Genomic DNA, 26,205 nt, shown 5'->3' with positions numbered 1-26,205 from the left:
CATGTTGCTTTGGTGATTCCTGCACATTCTTTCAAGTACCAGGAAAATGTTTTCCATTATGTTGTTCAGAATTCCATTGAGTGAACATTCACTCTTGTTTTCTATTCTGCTCTTATGAATACTTGTGGGGTGTTTTTTTTACAGTTTTTATTACCACTAAAGCTATTATGCATTCCTTTCTAAAGGGTCTATACCTAAGAGTGCAAATGCAAAGTCCTAGCATCGTATATACTGAAATTCATTAGAAATTCACAGTTTTCCAAAGTGGTTATATCATTACACATTTCCACCAACAGCATATGACAGTTCTTCAAGCACGTCAAACTCACAGCCAGCTTGACATGCTTGCTGTACATGCTCACCAACACTTGGTATTATCAATCTTTTTAATTTCAGCCATTGTGATGCAGCCTGCATCACCCAGACGGTCACCACTGCTGCAATCTGCCGTCATATCCAACATGGCAACATGTCCACAATCATATAATTAGTACAAATTAAGGAACTCTTTCTGACACCGAGCCTACCACTATGTCGGACATAAAACTCCTGCCAAAAGTTGACCTGTTTCTCTCAACGGTGAGGGAAGCTACACTGTATGGGTTGTGGCTCCTGCCCACTCTTGGCAGACTGACCACATTGGACCTTCGACCAATTCCCCCTCCACTCGCTCTGACCTGTCTTAAGACTATCACTGGTACCTCAAGTGTTGATACATTTTCTAGTTAGGTATTGCTGTTCATGTCTGTTCAGCCAACTCTAGCCACATCCTTGTGGCCCCTGAAACTAATGTTTCATATTTTCAACTTTTATAAACCATTTATAATCTGTAACAGTGTGCCTTTTATCATAAAAACAACTCAAAAATAGAATGACAGTGAAAATACTTGATGCACCTTCCATACTTCCTACCATCCATGGGCATGTGGTATTTTGAGCCTTAAAATTATCCTCACAAATCAATCTTAAAAAATTTGTAACTGCCTCCCTTACCTATCCTGTTCCACACACCTTCTTAAGCAGTTCCCCCTCACAGTCGCTTCCTAGGTAGTAATCAGGATGAAAAGGGTGGGAGTTATAGAGGTCTACTTTTAAAATTCACTATTTCAACCTAACAATTCCTGGACATGATGCTTTTCTCATTCCCCTAATGACAACTCTAGGCTGTGCTGGTTGGTAAACCCTCCAGGTGGCTCTCAAACCTAAATCCAGTTGAGACACCTGGATGTCCTGGTTGGACTAAATGGTCTTGAGTATAAAGATGATGATTACTTGGCTGAGTACACTACTCATCCAGTTCCTATCCAGTGGCCCATGTTGGCCAAAATCAGAGACATTTTGTAATTTTCTAAAAATGCCTTTGTTCCTCTTGTACCTGGCCTTCTGAATGAAAGGTGGGGTGCAAGTAGTAAGATATTGGAAAAAAGAAGAAATTATAACCACAGGAATGGGATGCACTGATTTTGTAGCAGTGGAGGCAGTCCAAGCACCCACATCTAGAGTGTGGGAGACATGGGAATAAAGGAGACAGTAACAACCCCTGCCTTTCAGAACTGCCTCTGGAGCCCTCATCACAAAGAGAAATCCCATGGTGAGACCACCCCACACGGCCTCACCCAGTACAGGATTCGGGCAGCTGTGTTTCCATTCACTAGAAATTATTTTATTATTTTCATATGTCTGTGTCAACTTGTGTCATTTGTCACTTTCATTGTCACTATTTTTAGGATAATTCCACCTTTTTCTCTAAGTACTTTTAAGATTTTCTCAATCTTAAGTGCTCTGAACTTTCATTAAAATGAATTTAAGTGTTAGTTTCTTTTCCTTTTCATGATTGGGATTTGTTGGGCTTTATGAAATTACAGGTTTTTCTCTTCGCTTCTAAAAAATTCTCAGTGACTACATCTTTAAATTTTGCCTCTGACCCACTCTCCCCTCTCCTATAATATCAATTAATGTACGTTAGACCTATTCAGTGTATTTTCCATATCTTGCAACTTTTTCCCATCTTTTTAGCTGACTGTTACAGACTGGATACTTTCTTCTTATATATCTTCCAGGCTAGCTATTTCTAATCTGTTATTAAGCCTGTGTTGTATTTTTAAAATATTTTAGTTTTCATTTCCAAAAGATATTTCAATTCTGTTTCAAATGTGTTAGGTCATATTTTCAAGCATTTCCTTTAAAAGCTTAGACACAGAACATATATGCACAACCCATGAACACAGGAAACAGTGTGGTGATGGCCAGAAGAAAGGGCTTGGTGAAGGGGGACAAATGGAGGAAACATGGGGGATGTCTGTAATAGTGTCAATGCAAAAAATAAAGAAAAAATTATGGTAAAAAAATAGGAGTGTCATTATACTCTGAGCAACTTTCCCCAACAAAAGCTAAAGCGTAATTCCATCAATCACAACATCTAAAAAAATGGGTGCATTTTTGCTGCCTATAATTTTTGCTGATTCTCACAGTAACATTTTCCCAAGTATGCTTGGTAAATTTGACTGGTGGGCCTTATAGAGTTACTGAAGGGGGTTCTTTGAGGCTAAGGATAAAGACACCTTCTTAAATACATAATGTATTTTTGATTCTGCCAGGAACTATAGACAACACAAATCCAACACATTTTAAAACTAAATTCCCAAGTTAAGATTTATTGGACCATTAAAGTGACACAGATTTCAGCTTCAAAACCATAATACAACTCCTCAGGGGCAAGTCCAATTACCTACATCCTCAGAGCCAAGGCAACTAACTTTGTAGTGCTATATGGGTTTTGAAGAGGGAGGTGATTCTCATTTTACCCTTATTGTGAGTATGTCATCCCTTGGCATAACCATTTAATGAGGGGAATAAGCGCCTATTAAAGCTCCCCACCTGACATATACAATGGCCCGAGACTTCTTTTTCCCACATTCTAAAGCGTATTATAACTAAAGGTCAAGTTTATACACACAAGCAAATTCATCATGTCAAAAAGTGACTTTCAGTGTTCCAAACTTACTCTTTTGGGTTCCTTCTTTCACTCTTATTTTAGTCTTTACTAAAGTAAGAAGTAATTATATTAAGTAGTACACTTTAATATTGTTTGCAAGCATAGATTCTTAAATGACATATATAACACAATTGTTGATATATATAATTATATATTTAGACATGTATGATATATGTAAATATCACATACATTTCTTATAAAATAAATAAATAAATAAAAATGTTCAACTTAAGAGATCATACATAAAATTCATGGGTTACTAAACACAGGATTTTAAGATATAAAAAGGCAGACTTCATCTCATATAATTATAGATAATAATGTAGTATTTCCAATATGTGAACTCATATTAGGGTACAAGGTGGGGCAAAAGTAGGTTTACAGTTGTGAGTATGGGAAACAAGTTTATTCTTGTACTATTTATTAATTATTGTATTATTTTCAATACGAACAACTGTAAACTTACTTTTACCCCACCCTGTATGTCTATGAAAATAGAAAAATAGTCAAATGATTCTAGGATTTAATTTGGCAACATTTTGTCATCTGAACTTGGGTAATAAACAAATAGTTAAATTTACTTTTAAGCATGACATTTTTTTCCCCATTAAAATGCATCATTTTCCCTTTTGAATTTAAGTCCTAGCCTGAAAAAGCCCAGAGGAACAAATATATCTCTGCCAAAGGTTTAGCTAGAATTCTTACCTTCCTTTTTTCTGATACAGTGTGATTTACATACATGCTTATTAACTGCACATTTTGCATTTAACATTTTAAAACTGTAAATTATAAAATCTATACATACCAAGAAAAAATTACATTTTGCAACAGTAAGTTAATGACTTTTTATTTCTACAGAATATAATTTTATATAAAATTACACTATTCCAAATCTCTGTAATGTTACCCACAATAAAAATATTCACAAAATATTTACTATTTTAAAAGTACATTAAAATTTAAAAGACCAAGAATACAAAATAAATTATATTAAGAAATTTTTTTCCTTGGAAAAGAATGAGTATCTAGAACAATATATAGGTTGAACTTAGTAACAGATTAGGAATAGTCTTAATCCCCAACCTTTAGTTTTACTTTTTACTATCTAATTAGTACACATTACTTTAAAATTAGAAAATACGTGACATAAAACTGCTAATACTATTTTACAACCTCTTGTTCACATAATAGATCATCACTCCCCTTAAATATGAAATACAACTCATGTATTTCATGCTTAAACATTTCTTATCAAAGCTTAAATACTCTCAAGGTTTATAATTACTCAAGATAATTATTTCAAACTATTTTCTGAAGACAAAAACTAATTTTATAATTTCTCCAAATCCTTCACAAAATAAACCTAAATAAAATATCTAAAGATAGCCTATGCATTTTTGGTTTTCATTTAAAATTACTGACAATGATATTAGCCATACTAAAAAGAATAATGAATTTTAATTAACTCTTTCCATTTTAATATAATGTCTTACAAGATAGTTTCCAAAGTAATATTTAAAGATATTTAAAAGTATTACTAAGAAAAATTATGTGCATAGCATAAACATAGTATTTTGAGAATCTCCTACTATACAGTAATTTCAGAGTACTTAAAAGAAATATACTATTGATATTGTGCCAAGGGAAATTATCTGAGAAAGCTGAGATATTCAGCTACCAACCTCTGTTGTAGGGTAAAAAGAATGCTGGAGTCATAAGACACATCTTAGCTGTGTACCTTTGGAAAATCAGTTAGCCTCTTAAAAGATAAATTTCTTCTTCAGTTAGATAGTTACCAACACCTCCAAAGAGTTGTTTAGATTATAGTTAGTTATAATTTAAATACTTTTTTTAAATTATCATTGTTTGGTGATAAAAAAATCAAATTTACTTATTTGATTCTTTGGTGGATCAAATTGTTTAAAATTAAAAAGTTTTGGCTATTTAAATCAAAAGAGGCATTCTATCACATTTCTTGGGATCTTGTCAATTCCTTAAAAAACAACAACCTTATACCATCATATTATATAGATGAGAGACTGGCAAACTATGGACCATGAGCCAAATCCAGCTGGTAGACTGTTTTGATAAACCAAGATTTATTGGAACACAGACACAATCACTAAATTATGTATGATCTGTGGCTGCTTTTGCACTACACCACCAGAGTAAGGTGATTTTGACAGAAACTATATAGGTAACAAGCCTAAAATAGGCCTTTACAAAAAAAAAAAAAGTTTGCTGACTCTAGCTATAAATAATTATAAATTAAATTGGAGAATGTAAAAGGGATTAGAAGAAAAAACAATCAAAGGAATATTAAACTATACACCTAAACATATGCCCCATAATGCCACTTCAAATCCTAAAATCTAAGCTTCAAATTCAAATGGAACTAGAATATGAAAATTTTGGTTACAAAACATATAAAAACAATACTGAAGTATATTAAGAGTTTATTTAAAATAACAAAGTATATCTTTGTGCCTCTTGAAATTAAAGCCAATTATTATGTCTATTATAAATAGTACTTATATCTACTTTATACACATTATGTTTTTACCTGCTAATGGCTTGCTCCTCATCAGTTATTCCAGTCTCCCTGAATGCCCTGTTTGATTCCGCCAAACTCAAGGCAATTGCTCTCTGAAGATCATCTTTATCATCTCCAGTGAGATCAATCACATCTGAAAAGCAAAACTATCTTACTCAAAATTAAAAGTCAAACAAAACGAAAGATAATTCTTATCATGGAGTTTTATACCCAATTACCCTTTGAAACCAAAGTCAGCACCAACTTAATTCTGTATAAGAGCCTCTCTCAAGAGAATGCAAATTATAAACTGCTTTACTTCAAAACTTAATGTTCTTCTCTAAAATATACCTAAAACAATAAGAGCATAAATATTTTCATTGCAAAGGAATCTCAATATTTACTACAAAGTGTCTGATTAAAAGCTAATAAGTTTCTTTACCAACAAAAATTGAAATTAACATAAGCATCTACATTTATGCTTTTGAAGTTAACCCAAATGAACACACAATACAGTGTAGCCATACAACCTAGTTATTATCTATCACAGTATAACAATTAACAATGTAGCTCTCTAAAATTAGGTTTCAGAAACTAACTGACCATATATATACATTTTTAAAGTCTGGAAGTATGTACCAAACCATTAACAGTGGTTAATTTTGGGGAGGACAGTTAACAGAGGAGGAAGTGTAAGGATCTTTTGCTTTCTATATTAAGCACTCTACCCTCTGAAGTATTTAATAAACATGCAATCCTTTAAATTTAACAAAAAGATTTCATTTCACAACAAGAAAATACAAATAAATGATACTATTTTCTTTTCTAACAAAAGAAAACTGTCTTGATAGCTATACGTATTCTTTATCCAAAAAATAAAGCCTATAATTATTACCATCTTCAGAAAAAACAACAATACTTTTTAATCTAATTTGCCAATATAAACTGGTCCATTTCCTTAACCCAAAAGATGCCAATAATACTCCCATTATCATTTAAACAATGATAGGAGGCATAACATGTTGCTAAGTAAGAGATTACAAAACAATATGGTGAGAAAGAGAAAGTAGTATAGCTCTTATTACCTTATCTTTTTGCGTGGTTGGGATTATGCTTATTGATATTTTGAACAAGTTTTGTATTCACTTTTTTATTTATATTTGAGATATGTTAAAACTATTTTTTGTCTCTGTAATCCTGGAATTTAACAAGAGAGAAACAAAAAGGGGAGGGCATCGGAAATAAGGTAACTGCATTTTATCATCTGGCTAAAGGGTTTTATACAGATACTAGAAAAGAATATTCCACACTCAATGAGAAAGAAATAATGTATATTAACAGTTTCAAAAGCCTACTTTGATTGTTATCCATACTTTTTTCTCCAAACAGTAGCTTACAAAAATATTAAAAATATTAGAAATAATAGTTAGCTATGGAAGGTGTTATTTTAATGTCCTGAGTATAATAAGTCTCACAAAAAATGTGTTAAGTAGGAGCCCAAAAAATTTCCAAGTAAAATATGGAACAAGTTATAGCAGAGTAACTGAAATATGGCATATGCTTGAATATACCAGCAGGCCAAAGGTTTCCTTAGTCTGATTTACAAAACCCAAGTTCACTAGACCAGAGCTGTAGATGGATGTCACCTGGGTGTTGCCATCTAGTCCAGTATAAAAACTGATGAAGGCCAAAACCGGTTTGGCTCAGTGATAGAGCGTCGGCCTGCGGACTCAAGGGTCCCGGGTTCGATTCCGGTCAAGGGCATGTACCTTAGTTGCGGGCACATCCCCAGTAGGGGGTGTGCAGGAGGCAGCTGATCGATGTTTCTCTCTCATCGATGTTTCTAGCTCTCTATCCCTCTCTCTTCCTCTCTGTAAAAACTCAATAAAATATATATATAAAAAAAAAAACTGATGAAGAAAAAGGTAGGACTAGAGAGGCATAAAATGCCCTATTAAAAGGAGTCATTGCCCAGCTGGAGTGGCTCAGTGGTTGAGCATTAACCCATGAACCAGGACATCACCAGTTCGATTCCCAGTCAGGGCACATGCCAGGGTTGTGGGGCTTGATCCCTAGTGTGGAGCATGTGGGAGGCAGTCAATCAGTGATTCTCTCTCATCACTGATGTTTCTATCCCTCACTCTCTCTCCCTTTCTCTCTCTAAAATAAAAAAACATATTTTAAATAAATATATAATGAGTCATAAATCATGCCCATTAAGTAATGACTATAACTTGGGTGAGTAAAGAGAGAATAATGGAAGTAAAGGAAATTATTTGAAAAGCACAAAGAAGCAGAAAGACAGGTTTTGGGGATACAATCAAATAGTCCACAGACTCCATTCTTTCATCCTTCGAGTGTGCTATCTTCAACTACAAAAGCTGGGAAGATTGAAACAAACAAACCTATTTTCCCAATCCACTTGTGGTTCAAGTTCTGGGTAAAATTTAGGTTCTCCCAACTGGATGCACAAACATGAGATTTGGAAGGCAGAGCGAGGGGGAGAACATTATCCTACTGCTTTTGGCTGTGGTCTCCAATATGATTGAACAGATATGGTTGTTCCATAGAGCATTCCAGTGTCCAGTTTCTGTTTAAGGGATGTCAGCAATAGAGACGTGGCAACAAAACTCTGAATCCCAGTGTCCAGGCATAGCTCAGGGGCAGCTACCTAATCCTGGCTGCCTGTTCCCTGGGCCCCAGTTACAGAGGTATGTTCTTGAACTCAGTAGTCCCAGAGGCAGCCTCCTGATTCACTACCATCCTGACTGTGGCAGAGGGAGTAGCTTCTCTGGCTGGCCAGTCTGCAAGGGTCGGGGAGTCCTTTCAGCTGGCTGAGCTGCAGTTCTTCCAGTGATTTCTGAAGAATCAAACCCCTCTTTTAAATTTCTTTGAAACGATCAGGAGTGTTGACTGTTTCATGACTGACAAGTGAGCCAAAATGGCTAGAGCAAAAAACTAAATTAGAAATAGCAACAACTTATATTGAGCATTTCATAATTTATCTATTGTAACACCATAAATTAAAATTTATCTATTTTAGGCACCATAAAAGCAAGTAACAAAGATGTTTTAACCCTATTTTATAAATGAGATAACCAAGGTTGTGAAAATGAGGTATAACATTATAGAATAAAGAATGTAGACAGGCTTCTATTTAAGTCTTCTAACTATTAAATCAAGTGGTCTCTCCTCCATATTAGAAGTTCTCCAAGTATGGTCCCTGGATCCTTGGGGATCCCCATACCCTATTAGAAAAGGGGATTCCTTAAGTAAAAAATATGCTGATGATAATACTAACATATTACTTTCCTATTCTAGTGTGGTCACATTTGCACTGATGATGCAAAACAACAGTGCCTAAAACTGTTGCATCTTAGCATAAATCAAGGCAGTAGAACCAAGTGTGTGCGCAATTCATTGTACTACTCACAACTACACACACTCACTATTCAAAAAGAAAAAGTCTAGTTTCTCTTAAGTCCTTGATAAAAAGGGGAAATTTTTATTAAATCTGAAACACTGGCTTACATGTTCGTTGATACTCCATGATGAAATCAGAAGTACTTATGCTGTGTATGCAAAGCATGCAGCTGCTGAGAGCAAACACCAATGCAATGCCTGGGCAACAGGCTGAATGGCTGACTTTTTCATGGAACACTATTTTTACTTGAAAGAACACCAACAAACTACAGACTATGAGTATTCAGACTTCAGTATTTGGCAGACATTTTCTCAAAAGTAAACAAAGTGAGCCTGTCACTCGGAAGAGAACAAATTAACAGTATTTGTTGCCAATGATTAATATGGAATTTTCAAGCAAAAATTGGAACTTTGTTTAAATTCGTTTCCACTATTTTGAACTTAATCTCTTCCCAGTATTTTAAATCTTTTCGGACTAGAGGCCCGATGCACAAAACTCATGCACTCAGGGGGGTCTCTCAGCCGGGCCTGCACCCTCTCGCAGTCCGGGAGCCCTTGGGGGATGTCCAACTGACAGCTTAGTGCTGCCATGGAGGTGGGAGAGGCTCCCACCACCACCACTGCGCTCGCCAGCCGTGAGCCCAGCTTCTGGCTGAGTGGTGCTCCCCCTGTGGGAGCGCACTGACCACCAGTGGGCAGCTTCTGCATTGAGCATTTGCCCCCTGGTGGTCAGTGAGCATCATAGCAACTGGTCATTCAGCCTTTTGGTTGATTTGCATATTACCCTTTTATTACATAGGATGAAGTCAAGTGATGTTAATAATTTCAATTTGTTTTATAATGTAGAGATTCTTCCAATATTTGAAAGGAATTATTTTCCAAATTACCAATGTATAGTGTTATAAAACCATGCACAGGGTAAACATTCCATTCGAAGAGCAAGGTATGTGAAAAAGATGCTTAGGAGTAACTTTTTATTCTATTTGGTCTTTGACGCTGGTTCCTAACACAGAGCCCTTAAATTCCTTAGAATTAATTTCCTGGGTGACAGGAGCATCTTTGTTCCAGTGAGGTGACTCTTTTTGGGCTCCTGAACAGCTTCAGAATGGGCACTGATGACCAGAAAGACCAAGCCAAGATAAAAAGTTTGGAATTTTGGCCCCAGAGGGAAGAGAGAAGGCCTGAAGATTAAGTTAATAGTCAATCATGCCTCCCTGATGAAGCCTCAGAAAAATCACTAAATACAGGGTTCGGGGCTTTGGGGTTGGGGAGCATATCCTCATGCTGGGAGGGTGGAGCACCCCAACTCCACAAACCAGAAGCTTGTGAGCCTGGGACCCTTTCAGACCTTGCCTTATGTACCTCTTCACCGACTGTTCATCTGTATCTTTATCATATCCTTTATTATATAACTAGAGGCCCAGTGCATGAAATTCATGCACGGGGGGTATCTGTGACCCTCAGCCCAGCCTGCACCTTTCCAATCTGGGACCCCTCAAGGGATGTCCGACTGCCCGTTTAGGCCCAATCCCACATGGGATCGGGCCTAAACGGGCAGTCGGACATCCCTCTCACAATCCAGGACTGCTGGCTCCCAACTGCTCACCTGCCTGCCTGCCAGATTGCCCCTAACCGCTTCTGCCTGCCAACCTGATCACCCCCTAACCACTCCCCTGCCAGCCTGATTGACGCCTAACTGCTCCATTGCTGGCCCGATTGCCCCTAACAACCCTCCCCTGCCGGCCTGGTCATCCCTAACTAACCTCCCCTGAAAGCCTGGTCGCCCCTAACTGCCCTTCCCTGCCAGCCTGGTCGCCCCTAACTGCCCTTCCCTGCTGGCCAGGTCGCCCCCAACTGCCCTCCCCTGCTGGCCTGGTCACCCTTAACTGCCCTCCCTTGCCAGCCTGGTCACCCCAAACTGCCCTTCCTTGCCAGCCTGGTCACCCCTAACTGTCCTCCCCTGCAGGCCTGGTCACCCCCAACTGCCTTCCCCTGCTGGCCCAGTCACCCCTAACTTCCCTCCCTTGCCGCCTGGTTGTCCCTAACTGCCATCCCCTGCTGGCCTGATTGCCCCTAACTGCCCTCCCCTGCCAACCTGGTCACCCCTAACTGCTCTCCCTGCCAGCCAGGCCCCCACCAACTGCCCTCCCCTGCTGGCCTGGTCGCCCCCAACTGCCCTTCCCTGCCAACCCGGTCACCCCTAACTGCCCTCCTCTGCCAGCCTGAACACCCTTAACTGCTCTCCCTTGGAGGCCCGGTCACCCCTAACTGCCCTTCCCTGCCAGCCTGGTCACCCTCAACTGCCCTCCCTTGAAGGCCTGGTCGCGTCCCCCCTCCCCCTTGCAACTGCCCTCCCTTGTAGGGCTGGTCCACCCCAATTACCCTCCCCTGCAGGGCTGCTCCCCACAAATGCCCTCCCTTGCAGGCCTGGGTCCCCTCGAGCTGTCTTCCCCTGCCAGCCTGGTCACCCCTAACTGCTCTCCCCTGTAGGCCTGGTTGCCCCCAACTGCCCTCCCTTGCAGGCCTGGTTGCCCCTAACTGCCCTCCTCTGCTGGCCCGGTCACCCCTAACTGCCCTCCCCTGCAGGCCTGGTCCCCTCCAACTGCCCTCCCCTGCAGGGCTGGTCCCCCCCAATTACCCTCCCCTGCAGGCCTGGGTCCCCCCGAACTGTCTTCCCCTGCAGGCTTGGTCACCCCCAAATGCCCTTCTCTGCTGGCCCGGTCACCCCCAACTGCCCTCCCCTTCAGGCCTGGTCGCCCCCAACTATCTTCCCCTGCAGGCCTGGTCATGCCTAACTGCCCTCCCTTGCAGGCCTGGTCCCTCCCAACTGCCCTCCCCTGCCGGCCATCTTGTGGTGGCCATCTTGTGTCCACATGGGGGCGGCCATCTTTGACCACATGGGAGCAGCCATGTTGTGTGTTGGAGTGATGGTCAATTTGCATATTACCTCTTTATTATATAGGATAAACCAGTACACATGGTGTTTCCCTGAGTTCTGTGAGCCAATCTAGCAAGTTATCAAACTTGAGGAGAGGGTTGTGAGAACCCCCAATTTGTAGCCAAGTCGAACAGCAGTGTGCGTAACTTGGGGACTCACTACCTGTGAATGGCTCCTAAAGTGGTGGCAGTCTATGGGACTGGGCCCTTAACCTGTGGCATCTGATCCTAACTTCAGGTACAGTCTCAGAATTAAATTGAATTGTAGGACACCCAGCTAATGTTGGAGAATTGGTCATCTGTGGGGAAAACTCACACAGCTGGTGTCACAAGTGTTGAGTCTGAGCAGACAGAGAAATAAGCAATAGTAATCATCAATGCTAGAAAGGCTGGTTGACCAGAAACTATTGGCCTTCAACTGAAAACCTGGGCATCTTCAAGCAATAAAGAAGGTTTACTTATTATTTGTAGTTTCAATATAACTACAATAATTGTCTTCATTATATTCCCATTATTTAACAAAGCTGCTTCTTTCCATAGGATATTTTAGAATAATACGGCAACCCTAAAAGAAGACCATTATAATCTACTCATGTAAGACCAGATATTAATAAAATATGTTCTTTCAATTGAATGGTTAAACCTAAATGTCTTCTTTTTCTGGATTCAGTAGGATGACTTTCATAAAACATGTAATGAACTACCAATTTCACAATAAAAACTAGCCCTCTGTGATGTTCTTATATGCTAATATACAAAAAAGAACAGGGAATAAGCTTGGCTGTAAACTATTTTTAATTGGCAAAAGTAATTGTAACAATTTAGTCTTTGTAACAGTTCTCTCCAAATACCAAAGTATTATGAATATTTTTATATCTGTGCTAAGGGAGGACCTTGGTAAAACAATAAACTTTATTTTAACTACCTCTCCCTCTAGTAGTGTGAACTCAATTCAGGTGCACAAGCCAGTTAGTGTTAATTGAATAACACTATAGAAAAATCACACATTACAAAAGCCTATAAAGAGTAACCTCCAATTTTCAAGACTGCTCAAATTAAAACACTTTCACGCGAAGTCAGTTATACAACAAAACATAATATTCACCCTAATAAATCTTTTACTTTCCAAAGAATTACCATTTGAGTAAAACTTTAACCACCAAACACTTTGCTACCTCCAAAAGTCATGGACTTACCAATAAATTATACTTCAAATGTATGCAATTATTAAACTCATAATTCATTTCCCAATGAAAAAAGTATATTCGATGGCAATGAGACATCTACATTAGTTCACAAAGCCACTTTAGCCCATAATCTAGTTGAAATACATATATAAATATTTTTATTTTAAAAGAAAAAGAAAGTTTTTCCATTGTTTTCCTTTTATTCATAGGGCTAAACCTAAGGAAAATACTTTTCTTGTTTTTTAATAAGCCAAATTTATATTTACAACCAGCAAAAATTTCTAGGCAGGGGGTAATATTTGTAGAAAAAACTCTGTTTTGGGAGTTAGGAGTTAAAGTGCTGAACAAGAGTGAGAAGAGTTATATTAAGAACTAGAGGCCCAGTGCATGAAAATGCATGCACTGGAGGGTGGGTCCCTCAGCCCGGCCTGCCCCCCTCTCACAGTCTGGGAGCCCTCAGGGGCGGGAGGCAACCCAGCGATCAGGGGAAGGTGACACCCCATCACACCTCTGCTGCTGCCACTGCTGGCAGCACAAGCCTCGGAAGGCCCTGGGCAGCTGGGCAGCCACCATCCGAGGCTTGCCGGTGCCTCGGGCTGGCCCTGGGCGGCTGGGGAGCTGAGGGAACTGGGGGACTCCGGAGGAAGGCACACACCTGTTGCCCCAGCGGGGCTGAGGGGACTGGGCGCTGCCATCTTGTGGCTGTGGGCACCACTATCTTTGAGGGCAGGGCAGTCAATTAGCATATTCCCTCCTCATTGGCTGTGGGCGCTGCCATCTTTGAGGGTGGGACAGTCAATTAGCATATTCCCTCCTTATTGACTGTAAGTGCCACCATTTTTTAGGGCGGTCAGTCAATTAGCATATTCCCTCCTTATTGGCTGTGGGCACCGCCATCTGCGACAGTGTGCGGGTCAATTAGCATATTCCCTCTTTATTAGATAGGAGGATATGTACCAGGGCAGGAGCCAACCAAAGGGGAAAAAATGCACATGAAAGCTGATAAAACTGCAAACTAATTGGTGTTTTGGGAAATTAGGAAGAGCTGTAAAAAAGAAAAAAACAAACCAACACTGGGCCACCAGAAGGATAGGAGTGCCCTTAAAGAGACAAAGGCACATATGAACACAGGGATGGTGAGCAGGAGATTGGAAATGAGAATACTACCACCCTCACCCTCAGTCACTCTGCTTCAATCATGATTGTGCCCTCGCTATTCATCTTCTGAGCCAAATCCACTCTTGCCTTGAGGCCCTAGCCTGAGATGTACTTTCCCAGACATCCACAAGGCTCACTACTCGCTCTCTGCACTCAGGTATCTGTATGAAATGTGACCTCATCCAAGATATACTCCCTGACTGGCCCTGTATCTAAAATACCACAGCCCATGCCTGACCTACAACAGCATCCCAGTCACCCTTGTCCCTTTACCCTGTTCTAATGTTCTCCATGAACTTACTATTACCTGACATTATTTATTTATTGTTTACTGCCTGTCTTCCCCCATGTAAACTGAGACTCCTTGTGTTTTTTAATAGCCTAACAAAGTCAAGTATCTGATACATATTTGACAATCAACAAATATTGGTTAAACAAATAAAAATCAATATCTAGACTCTGGAATAGATAAAAATTAGTAAAGCATCTTCATAGAACTAATTAGACTTGGGGATGTATGGTTTATCCATCTAATTTTTTTTTTTAGAAAGTGAAAAGACAAATAGCACAAAAGGGTATCATGTCAAAGGAATACTTAAAAGGAAGATGAGCCCTAGCTGGTTTGGATCAGTGGATAGAGAGTCAGCCTGCAGACTAAAGGGTCCCGGGTTCGATTCTGGTCAAGGGCACATGTCCATGGTGTGGGCTTGATCCCCAGTAGGGGGCATGCAGGAGGCAGTCAATCAATGATTCTCTCTCATCATTGATGTTTCTTATCTCTCTCTCCCTCTCCCTTTTTTCTCTGAAGTCAATAAAAATATATTTTAAAAAAACGATGACCTAAGCAATGTAAACTGTTTGCTACTCCACTCTCCCATTCTCCTCGGCCCTCAGTCAGCTCTTAAGATGTTCCCTACTTTTCCAATCTTCCTACTACTGAACAGAGCTCTCTAAAACAGTAATGCCCAATACAACCTTCTGTGATAATGGAAATGTACTATTATCTGCACTATTACCTGTGCAATACAGTAGCTACTGGTCACATGTGACTACTACTAAGCATTTAAAATGTGTCTAGTGCAACAAAGAAACAGAATTTTAATATTATTTAATTTATATTTAAATTTAAGTTGCTACCTGTGACTATATTGAACAGTTCAGCTCTAAATGGTCTTGTTCCGTTTTTACTAACTGCCAAAATTATAATGTTAGCATTGATAAGTAAGGAAAATAATTTTTGTCATCAATTTTACTATGTTTTCAACATGGATTGTGAAAAAATTAAAGTTAACATTCTATATTAGTCAACAAAAAGTGCAAAGACCATGACTTTAATTTTGGCCTAAAATTAAAGAAAATTCATAAAATATACAAGTCATCCTATAGTGCATGCCTAACAGAATGCAAACCTAATTGCATCTAATCAGTTGCAAGTAACTTCATACAACTGTAGCATCTCATTTGTAAGATTAACCTGGATTTTTGGTGAATCTCTGAAACAGTTTTACATATTAGAAATCTTGATGTAAAAAGAGATTTAACTTTCACTTCATGTATTTTTCTATCTGCAGTTACTTACTTGACAAATATGGGGCATGGGGAAAATGTCAGTATTCAAATAACAGAAACCTACTCTGCTTATTGTAAGTGTCTTACCCTCAGCAGGAATGACAGCACAAGACTTGGATCTGTTTATCACTTGTGCTTTAAATCACTTTTAGGCTGGCCAAGCAACAGAAACAAGACCAGAGCTCTAGGACAGAACCTCAACATTTTTCTCACTTTCTAGACAATCCTTACAAATTATTCAAGTTCTTTGCGGGAGGGGATACACTGATGCCAAATTTGTGAAGGGTCATTCTTAATACTTAATACTCATTCCGATGTGTTCTGCCAAGTTCGCTAAAACTTAAGCCAGTATGTCGCATTACTTTCTGTGTTAAAATTACCTACCTAAATCCCTCTTATCTTTTGATCCATACTTTAATAGCTCAATTGTGGTACATTTCGTTCTGGTAGGCATATATTGTGGGATTTTTTCCTGTTTTAAAGAAGTTCAAAAGAATTTAATCGTCATGAAAGAAAGAATATGACTAATTTCAAATGGGGCAACAGCCTTATAGGAATGGTCATGTTTGCCTTGACACAAAAACTTCAGAGAATTTCTCCTCTGACTACTAAGTACACCTATGATATCTCAATATCTTGCATTGCTTCCTAGTCCCCTTTGCAGTAGTACTTTCTACTGCAAAATTCCAACATGATTTTATTTCCAATTTAAGATGGAGGTGGGAGGCACTCATGAAAATTCACAATATCCAATCTGGACTGGAGATCCAAATAATGAAAAAAAAAAAAAAGTGCCTAAAATTTTTGCTAATAACACTACAAATGATTTGGGCTTTTCCCCAGAATTCAACAGAGTATTAAATTAACAGTCTGGAATGCTACCAAAGCATTTTAAGGACACCAGGTATACTGCTTCATAATTTCTGGATATGCAGAGTGCAAGCTTTCCTTGAAGTGTTCCTTTTACTTTCAAGAATGAAAGGTAAAGATGCACTAAAAAGCCCAATTGTTGTCCTACTATTGAAAACTTAATTACTTCTTCAATATTAAATGAAGGTTCACAAATATGTGTTCTTCAAATCAAATGGAATGATTTACTTTACCATCTGATGTACCCTGGTATGCATAAATAAATATTTCCCCACAAATCCCAGATATAACTTCTATACCAGTAAGATATTAGTTTAAAAGCTAAATTTTTCTAGTCAGTAAAAATTTGTTATTTTACTCCTTGTAAAAGAGACCCATAGTTATAAGGTTATATTCCAGCTTATAACAACAAAGAATCATATGTATTTTGCATTAGAGACTTTAATTTCAAAATATAGATGTTTTGACCACATTGCTATAGATGACACACTTAAAGTTAGCAAGGCTTTTTGGTTATGCTTTAGCTCTGGTTGTAACAGACACATACTTAAAAAAAAGGAATTAAAAAATAAAAACCCCTGCCATTTTTAAAAGAAATAAGTGAAATAAGTTAAACTGTGGTCAACTTTCAAGTAACAATGTATTTCACATAAAGTAAAGAAAATGCTCAAAACAGTTTTTATATCTAGAACAAGCATGTCAAACTCGCGGCCCACGGGCCACATGTGGCCCACACAAATATTTTTGCTGCCCAGCCAAAATAACGGTTTGTAAGAAACGTTTTAGTAAAAATTTCGTAACTTAATTTTTACAATATCCTGTTATACATAATTATTAATAACGAACTACAATGTTCACTAATGACTGATTACTATAATTGTGTTGCATTCATTTCCCTTACATGCAAGGCACACCATTTCTCTCCACTAATACTAGCAGCGAATATTTTAGCAGCCAATTGCCACATCATTAGTCTTGGACTGACTTGTTCCGTGTTTGCAACAGGAAATATTTCGCTTTCGGAGAACAAGAAAAATAGGTTTATTTGATTTACACTTATTAATTTGTGCAGTTACTCAGTGTCTGGTAAGTTAATGCTCAAGAATAAATATTAATTTTTATTAAAATGTTCTATTATTTTATGTTAACAATTAGTCATTTATTTCAGTCCTTTGTATTCAGCATGTCTCTATCAAAATAAACCTATGTTTCTATGAAAATTAAAGCTTTTGTTTTTTTGTGGCCCACATAAACTTAAACCTTGTTTATCTGGCCCATGTTAGCCTTTGAGTTTGACATGCATCTAGAGCAATCCCTGGAAAACTTCCTAACACTCTGATCACTTCAACACTACACATTCTTTAAGCACTCAACGCAGATTTTTCAATAGAGGCCTGTGTTCAAATACATTTTCATTTGTAATTATTTCTCTTTCCTACCCACATGTTTTACCACTCTTTCCCAGTTAAAATACACAAAAGATTTTGATTCTTTCAGCAATAACAGCACAATAATTTAAAGAATCTGCTGAATGCATGACATCTCCTTACTTTCTCAGTTTTAAACCACGTAAAATTATTACGACACTACAGAATTTAAATATTGAATCAAGACTATTTCCTAAAGGCAGATGTACTTCTTAAAACTTCATAAAATATGGCACAAGTTTGTTAAATGGAAAAGAATTACTGTTACCTCCTCAGCTACTTTCCTCAGTTTGATACTATTAATAATACAGTCACCACATCTATTTCAGAAAGTTTCTTCTCAATCTCAAACCAACTTTATGAACATGCTATCCAAATTATTGAATGATTAAATATGAATTAACATCTGGGTAGGACAGCACATTTAATCAAGAAAGAAACCACAACAGCAAGCAATATGCTCAATACAACTGTCAAATCAGTTGAGATGAAACCAGAAAGTCCATTTCTCTACCATTTCTTTCAAGTGAAATGTAAAATTATTTAGTGGATATTTTTCAAGAGCCACACACATAAATTTTCTTTATGAGAAAATGGGACCAATGTCTTCTAAAATCAGGTTGTGCCCAGACCATGTGGCTCAATGGTTGAGCATCAACCCATGAACCAAGAGGTCACCGGTTCTACTCCCAGTCAGGGTACATGCCCAGGTTGGGGGCTAGATCCCCAGTAAGAGGCATGCAGGAGGCAGCTGATGTTTCTCTCTCCTCGATGTTTCTATCTCTGTATCCCTCTCCCTTCCTCTCTCTCTAAAATAAATAAAAACTTATTAAAAATAAATAAGTAAAATAAAATCAGGTGGCCCTTTCCCTCAGGGCTCCTGTTCAAATCTCTTTTTATCCACATTTCACTATTCCTTTGTCTAAAATCTTGAACAGGTGTTAACATCTGCCTTAAACAATATTTCCTGACTTTCTCACAGCAAATAAGACATTTTCTTTTGTTTATAACAGTCTTATAAATCTTACCTCCCCTGAATACCTATATATGTTATCTCATGTCACGAAGTCTACCATCTATATTAAGAATTCTCAGCTCTCATTCTAATATCTTTTCATCCATTCAACTAGAACCCTGAACCATGTTTAGTCAATTCCCTGTTTCCTTCACTTTAAGCAGTTGCCTTCAATCAAAATCATTCTATTTTTCCCTTTTCTACCTAATTTGGTTTTCCTCCCAAGTCTCAGAACCATAAAAGTTAATGTTATTCTCACTCATTCCTCCTTTATTTATGGACTTCTCCTTTTTAACCTTTTTTAATCACCTCTTTTTTTTCTCTTTTTCTTGCTACAGACTTGTTCCCTTTTATTGGTTTTGAAACAGCTTTTTATATATTTAAAAATAATTCAACAAATACTTTTGAGACACTATGACATTCTAGTATGATGCCGGGAACATCAATGGTCTCTTGCCCTGTTAAGCTTCCAGTTTGGTAAGCAAGAATGGCCCATATAATTTGAAAATAACACAGTAGTGCTCTTGTAAGACAAAAGTATGCTCTAGCTGCTAGAGAAGCACTTACTTCCGGGGAACATTCCAGAACCAGCAGCTCCTGAGTTAAGTCTTATACCAGAAGGAATGAAGCTGGAGGTAAAGGCTAGAGGGGACTCCAGACAGAAGGAACAGCAAATGTAAAGACAAAGAGATTAAATAGCACTGGGGGTCTGAGAACTTCAAGCCATTCTGTATCATGACAGTGCAAAGTGAGAGGAGGACAACAGGAGAAAAGGAAGTTAGAGATAAAGACAGAGGCCAAAACACAGTGTGTTTTGAACTTGGACATAAGCAAAGTCTGTCTTATGTGTATAAAACTTCTCCCACACCTATTATCTGTGTGCTATAGGAGTATTCCAGCTTTGGCTAACCTAAGATAATTAGTGAAGCAAAAATATAAAGATCACCTTGAAAATTTGAAATGAAAATATTTTATTAAAAAGAATTAAGCAGTATTTAATGCCAATCAATAGCTATAAACATCTATGCGATGGGTTCTTCCTGATTGCTGTCTAACTTAAAGTCTATAAATAAAATCAGAAATTCTCTTCAATACAAGTTAATAATCAAACTTCTCAGGTCCAGAATGCATAAAAATAAATACCTACATTTTATAGAAGGTAAATGTTCATATTTTTTAAAAAACTCATTGTTATATAAACACATTAATACTCTAAAGAAAGCTTAGTATCCCATGCAAAATTTTCCATATGTATATGTGTATCTGTGTCTGGGTGTGCATATGTATGTTTATCCTATCTAATAAAGAGGGAATATGCTAACTGACCATCACTCCGTCACAAAGATCGCTGCACCCACAGCTGAGGCCAAGTTCCCATAAGGAGCCTTAACGAGCAATCAGCAGGGATCTGAGGCTATGCCCTCCCCCACCCCCGTGGGGCTTGACAGGGGACCTCAAGGTGCGCTTCCAGTCCTGGTGCTGGGCTAGGGAACCTCAGGCTGCACCCCCCGCCCCAGCGCCAGGCCGGGGGACCTCAGGCTGTGCCCCCACCAGGTGGGGCTTGACAGGGGACTTCAGGCCGCACTCCCCACCCCGGCACCAGGCCAGGGGACCTCAGACCACACCCCCCGCCTGGCAGGGCTTGACAGGGGATCTCAGGCCATGTCCCCCACCTGGCAGGGCTTGATGGAGGACCTCAAGGCACGCCCCCCATCCTGGCGCCCGGCCAGGGGACCTGAGGCTACACCCACTGCCCGGCAGGGTTTGACAAGGGTGGGACTGGCCAGGTCAGGATCTAGCCCAATGCGGGGTGGGGGGCTGGCCAGGTCTGGGTCTCACACAATTTTGAGGTGCATGTGGGTGGACGGGGACTTGACTCTGGATCCCGTGGTGCTCCCCAAACTCTGATAGGAGGAAGGTTTTCATATATATTTTACTAATTTTCTTTCATCTCTGACACTTCTATTATAGAGAAAGGGCAAATAGCAATATTAAGTTATTTCCTCTAATTAATCCCCTTTTAATGTGCATGAATTTCATGCACCAGGTCACTAGTTTTATTACATGGTAATAAATCATTTCCCAAAAGCTTTACTTGGGGAAGGGCAGGAGTTGAGGTAAAGGAAAGTCTTTTAAATGGTAAACCTACCAGTAATCCTATATAATAAAGAGGTAACATGCAAATTGACCACCACTCCAACGCACAAGATGTCCACCCCCATGTGGTCAAAGATGGCCACCACAAGATGGCCACCAGGGGAGGGCAGTTGTGGGCGATCAGGCCTGCAAGGGAGGGCAGTTGGGAGGGACCAGGCCTGAAAGCGAGGGCAGTTGGGGGTGACCAGGCCTGCAGGGGAGGACAGTTGGGGGCGACCAGGCCTGTAGGAGAGGGCAAGTGGGGGCGACCAGGCCGGCAGGAGAGGGCAGTTGGGAGGGGGACACAGGCCTGCAGAGGAGAGCAGTTGGGGGGGACCCAGGCCTGCAGGGAAGGGCAGTTGGGGGTAACCAGGTCTGCAGGGGAGGACAGTTGGGGGCGACCAGGCCTGCAAGGGAGGTCAGTTGGGGATGACCAGACCTGCAGGTGAGGGCAGTTAGGGGTGACCAGGTTAACAAGGGAGGGAAGTGAGGGGTGACTGGGCCAGCAGGGGAGGGCTGCTGGGGGCGACCAGGTCTACAGGGGAGGGAAGTTAGGGGCAATCGGGCCGGCAGGGGAGCAGTTAGGCATCGATCAGGCTGGCAGCGGAGTAGTTAGGGGGCGATCAGGCTCGCAGGCAGAAGCAGTTAGGGGCAATCCGGCAGGCAGGCAAGCAAGCAGTTGGGAGCCAGCAGTCCTGGATTGTGAGAAGGATGTCCGACTGCCCGTTTAGGCCCGATCCCAACGGGCAGTCAGACATCCCTCTAGGGGTCCCAGATTGGAGAGGGTGCAGGCTGGGCTGAGGGACCACCCTCCATCTCGGTGCACGAATTTCACGCACTGGGCCTCTAGTCAGAAATAATATTTTATCTTCAAAAATAATATTAAGGCTTCTACAACACTTAAATTCCATAAAAGAAATGACTGTTCCCACTTAAAATTCTAGAAAAGTTTGTTTCTTTAATGAGTAACACCTGTAGCTACTCCCTATTTCAAACAATAATTACTATGTGAAATGCTCAATGAAAGGATAAATAACTTAAATACAATCTTTTACTCCTACTAAACTGGAAAAAAATATATATAATGCTGATATGTATATATGCTCCTTTCACATACACTAAAAAGAACCAAGTTTAAAGTAGATCTTTTATTGTCCTTCACCTCTGCTTAAACAAATGAATATATTCCCATGGTGTTTTTTCATTACGTCGTATTAAATATTAAGAAGGAGAAGTAAACTCACTTGCGTCTGCCTGGCTCCCCACACTGATGTACCGGTCATTGCCGGGAAGCGCGGTTTGGTAGTAAGCTGTCTCTTCCTGCTGAGGGGGCTTGGCATTCTTTGCAGTCAGGAAAGCCACTGCTAATTCCAAGTTTCCATTACTGTCCTTCAAATATCAAGAACAGAACAACAAATATTTTGAACTATTTCTATACATCTCATGATTTATGTAATCTTCTTCATAACAACTAATACTAGGTGTACCGGTTAATAATGGTAGATTTTGTAACCAAAGAAAACAAGGTAAGAGAAACATCAAAAGTGCTTTATTCAAAGTAATGTCCATCGCTAGCTACACATTTCCCCATCTTTCTGGTAATTTGTGGATACCGTCTCAACAGAACTTTTCTTGTTTTGAAGCAAACCATTCAGAGACCAAATTTTCTACTTCTTTGTACATTTTGAAGTGCTGCTCAGAAAGTGCTTATGCCATTGATCAGAACAAGTGGTAATCTGAAGGAGCAAGGTCTGGTGAATACAGCGGGTGGGTTAATACTTCCCAGGCAAGATCTTTTAACGTGTCTTTAACTGGTTTTGAAGTGTGCGATGGTGCGTCATCATGAAGCAAAATTACTTTGCTGTGTCTTCTGGAATATTCTGGTCGTTTCACGATCAAAGCATGGTTCAAATTGATTATTTGTTGTCAGTAGCGATCAGTATTAACAGTTTCACCTGGTTTTAGAAGCTCATTATACACCACACCTTCCTGATCACACTAAACGCAAAGCATTGTCTTCTTTCCGAAGCAATTTGGACTAGCAGTCGATGCTGATGGTTAACCTGGATCAACCCATGATTTTGTGCATTTGGGATTCTCAAAATAAATCCACTTTTCATTGCCAGTCAAAATTCGATGCCAAAAAGACTTTCTTTCGTGCTGTTGAAGCAACATTTTACTGATGACTTTTCGGTTTTCCATTTGTCTTTCGTTCAGTTGATGTGGCACCCATTTTCCTTCCTTTAAAATTTTTCTCATTGCTTGTAAACGATCGGAAATTGTTTGCTGAGCAACATTTAATCTTTCTGCAAGTTGTTTTTGAGTTTGACAAACATCTTCATCCAATAATGCTTGTAATTGTTGGTCTTCAAACTTTTTCGGTTGACCTGGACATTCTTTGTCTTTCACATCTAAATCATCACTTTTAAAGTGTTTAAATCAGCGTTCACAAGTATCTTGAGATGGAGCATGTTCACCATAAGCTTCCTGGAGTATACAATAACTTTCAGCAGAACTTTTCTTCAAAATAAAGTAATGAATTAAAACTTCCTGCAAATGCTCTTTTTTTTTTTGGCACGAAATTTGACATTTTTAAGCGTAAAAATATCTATGATGTTAATACCTCCAGAAAATTTGACATATGAAGTTTTGAAGCTTGCTGTCAATACAACAAAATAGCATACATATCAAATTGTATATATATCAACATATGTGTAACTCCATCTATTAAAAAAAATCCTCATTATTAACTGCTACACCTAGTAATAGCAAAAATTGTTTTCAGATTTTAAATTATTATTGATTCTAATTTTGTACCCTAAATTCATTGTAAACAAAGTATACTATATCAATTGTAATTCCTGTTTCTATTAATTAAAACTACTAATACAATGTAAAAATCAATTATATAACTACTAATTCCTTACTTTTCCATTACTTTCATATCTGCTTAACAAAAGTCAATCACAAACTTATACTTCTAAACCAATGAACAAACTAAAAAATATTTTCTGGAGCTTGCTATATAAAAGTGTAAAAAATAATAAGTATTTATAATAGTACTTCTGTAAACAAGGACAATAAAAGATGTTCCCTTTAATATGGATGCTGAATCCATGCCTATAGGCAAACTTAAGCAAATGCCAAAGGCTTGTAGAAAGAAAATAGTAAAACATTCTGCAGCTTGATAATAGGAAGAGACACTCAGAACTCCTAGACAGAAATGCTCAATGATAAGAAGATGATCCCACCCAAACTATACATACTAATAAAGGTTATGTAATTCTCATCAAAAGCATACCTAGACACAACGTTTTTCTACAGTTAATTTAGGGGGAAAAAAGCCAATGCTAGGAAACTAAGAATTTCTAAAACAACAAAAGAATGACTTGCTCAGTTTTATCTCTATCTTCTCTGTACACTTAATACATGTAACAGTTCTATGGCAGCTAATTCAAACAACATTAAGAAATCCAGATGTTAATAATGAAGTTATCTTTATAACAGAAAACCAGAGCATGCAAGCTGTGCAGGCCTTAGGAATTTTCCCACACACATGAATGTAACAGGAAGCCAGTGGAGTGATTTGGACAGAAATGACTTGGTATGGTTTCACATTTAAAGGACCGCTCTACTGTTTGTTGAGAATAGATTATTGGACAGAAAAGGCAGCAGCAGAGCCCCACATCATTTTCTATCATATTAAATATGGGGGAACGGGGGTGACAGAAAGAAAAAGATCAGGATGATTCCAAGACCTGAGGCCTGAGCTATGGGAGAATGAAGTCCCCCAATGCACTCCCACTCCAATTCTAGTAGCTAGTGAAGAGAGAAAGAGTCAGGGTGCAGTTTGAAAAGCACCACTGCTTTAAACTTTATCTGTCACAATTATTATAAGATTCTTTAATGAATGATTCATCCAAAATATGGGTGTAACATATTTTATAGCTGGATAAGTAAACTAGTTGTAAAATAATTTGCAATAATAATGGCTAATATTTATTAGAAGTGTGCTAAGTGCATTTCATACACTATCTTGTACAATAACAAACTGCAACCAGGATTTACACAACCTAAAGTTTACTAACTTTGGAGGGCTAAAGATAGATATTCAAAATAAAATAAAAGTCCTGAAATCAATCAATAACATTGTGGCTCCCAACAGTAAACTACCTGTCAGTCTATAACTGCGAGAGTCGAGATATTATTAAACATCTTACAAATTTACACTGGGCAATAGTTAAGGTTTAAGCACAGTGTCTTCCCCAACCCCCATGCCAGCTACTGTTACCAGAATCAAAAGTTTAAAACAAAAACAACAACTACTAAAGTCACACAACTTACCTCAAAGAAAATGTGGACAAGAATTTAATTAATTAATTATTATTTAAACATTCTACATATTTTGCAAATTAAAAAAGAAATTTTCCTAGATTTGCCCTGACAATATAAATACTCCCACTCAGTAGTACAGAATGGGAAAGACACTGTCTGAAAATACACACAGGGTGATTTGGTCATGTTATCGGAATAAAGAAAAAACTGGCAATCATCCAAATGTCATAATTATTAAAACTGAGTACAACACTTTTGCTTCCTGTCCAAATACATACATTGGCTTCATAACCCATGCATTAAGGCTTTAAATCATTTTTCTAATGGGGAAAAAGCTGAAGCAAAGCTTCTAGTAAAAGCAGAAGTTCAGTGTGGACCCCCGGAACCAGGCTTCTTGGTTCCTATTCTAAGCTCCTCCACATATTAGCTGTGTGTCTTAAGCAAGTCACGTTAACCTCTGTCTCCTAATCTTTTAAAAGGGATGAAAATAATACCTACCTCATAGAGCTATTAGAACAGTGGTTCTCAACCTTTCTAATGCCGCGACCCTTTAATACAGTTCCTTATATTGTGGTGACCCCCAAACATAAAATTATTTTCGTTGCTACTTCATAACTGTA

The 26,205-nt window shown here is 38.8% G+C and overlaps 1 protein-coding gene across 5 annotated transcripts in view; it reads right to left on the bottom strand.

Annotated features, from left to right (window-relative positions):
* Positions 1 to 26,205, bottom strand: part of USP25 (ubiquitin specific peptidase 25) — a 194,366-nt gene that overhangs the window by 130,134 nt on the left and 38,027 nt on the right. For all 5 annotated transcript variants that reach the window (XM_054714081.1, XM_054714077.1, XM_054714078.1 and 2 more), the window contains exons 3-4: positions 22,495 to 22,639; positions 5,559 to 5,682 (exon numbers count right to left, since the gene is read on the bottom strand). In XM_054714081.1, coding sequence (XP_054570056.1) covers positions 5,559 to 5,682; positions 22,495 to 22,639 — 269 coding nt within the window. The remainder of the gene's footprint in view (positions 1 to 5,558; positions 5,683 to 22,494; positions 22,640 to 26,205) is intronic.

This window comes from Eptesicus fuscus, chromosome 3 (assembly GCF_027574615.1).
Source record: "Eptesicus fuscus isolate TK198812 chromosome 3, DD_ASM_mEF_20220401, whole genome shotgun sequence".
NCBI lineage: Eukaryota > Metazoa > Chordata > Mammalia > Chiroptera > Vespertilionidae > Eptesicus > Eptesicus fuscus.
The sequence above is the reverse complement of the archived record's forward strand: the minus strand, read 5'-3'. Positions and strand labels throughout refer to the sequence as shown.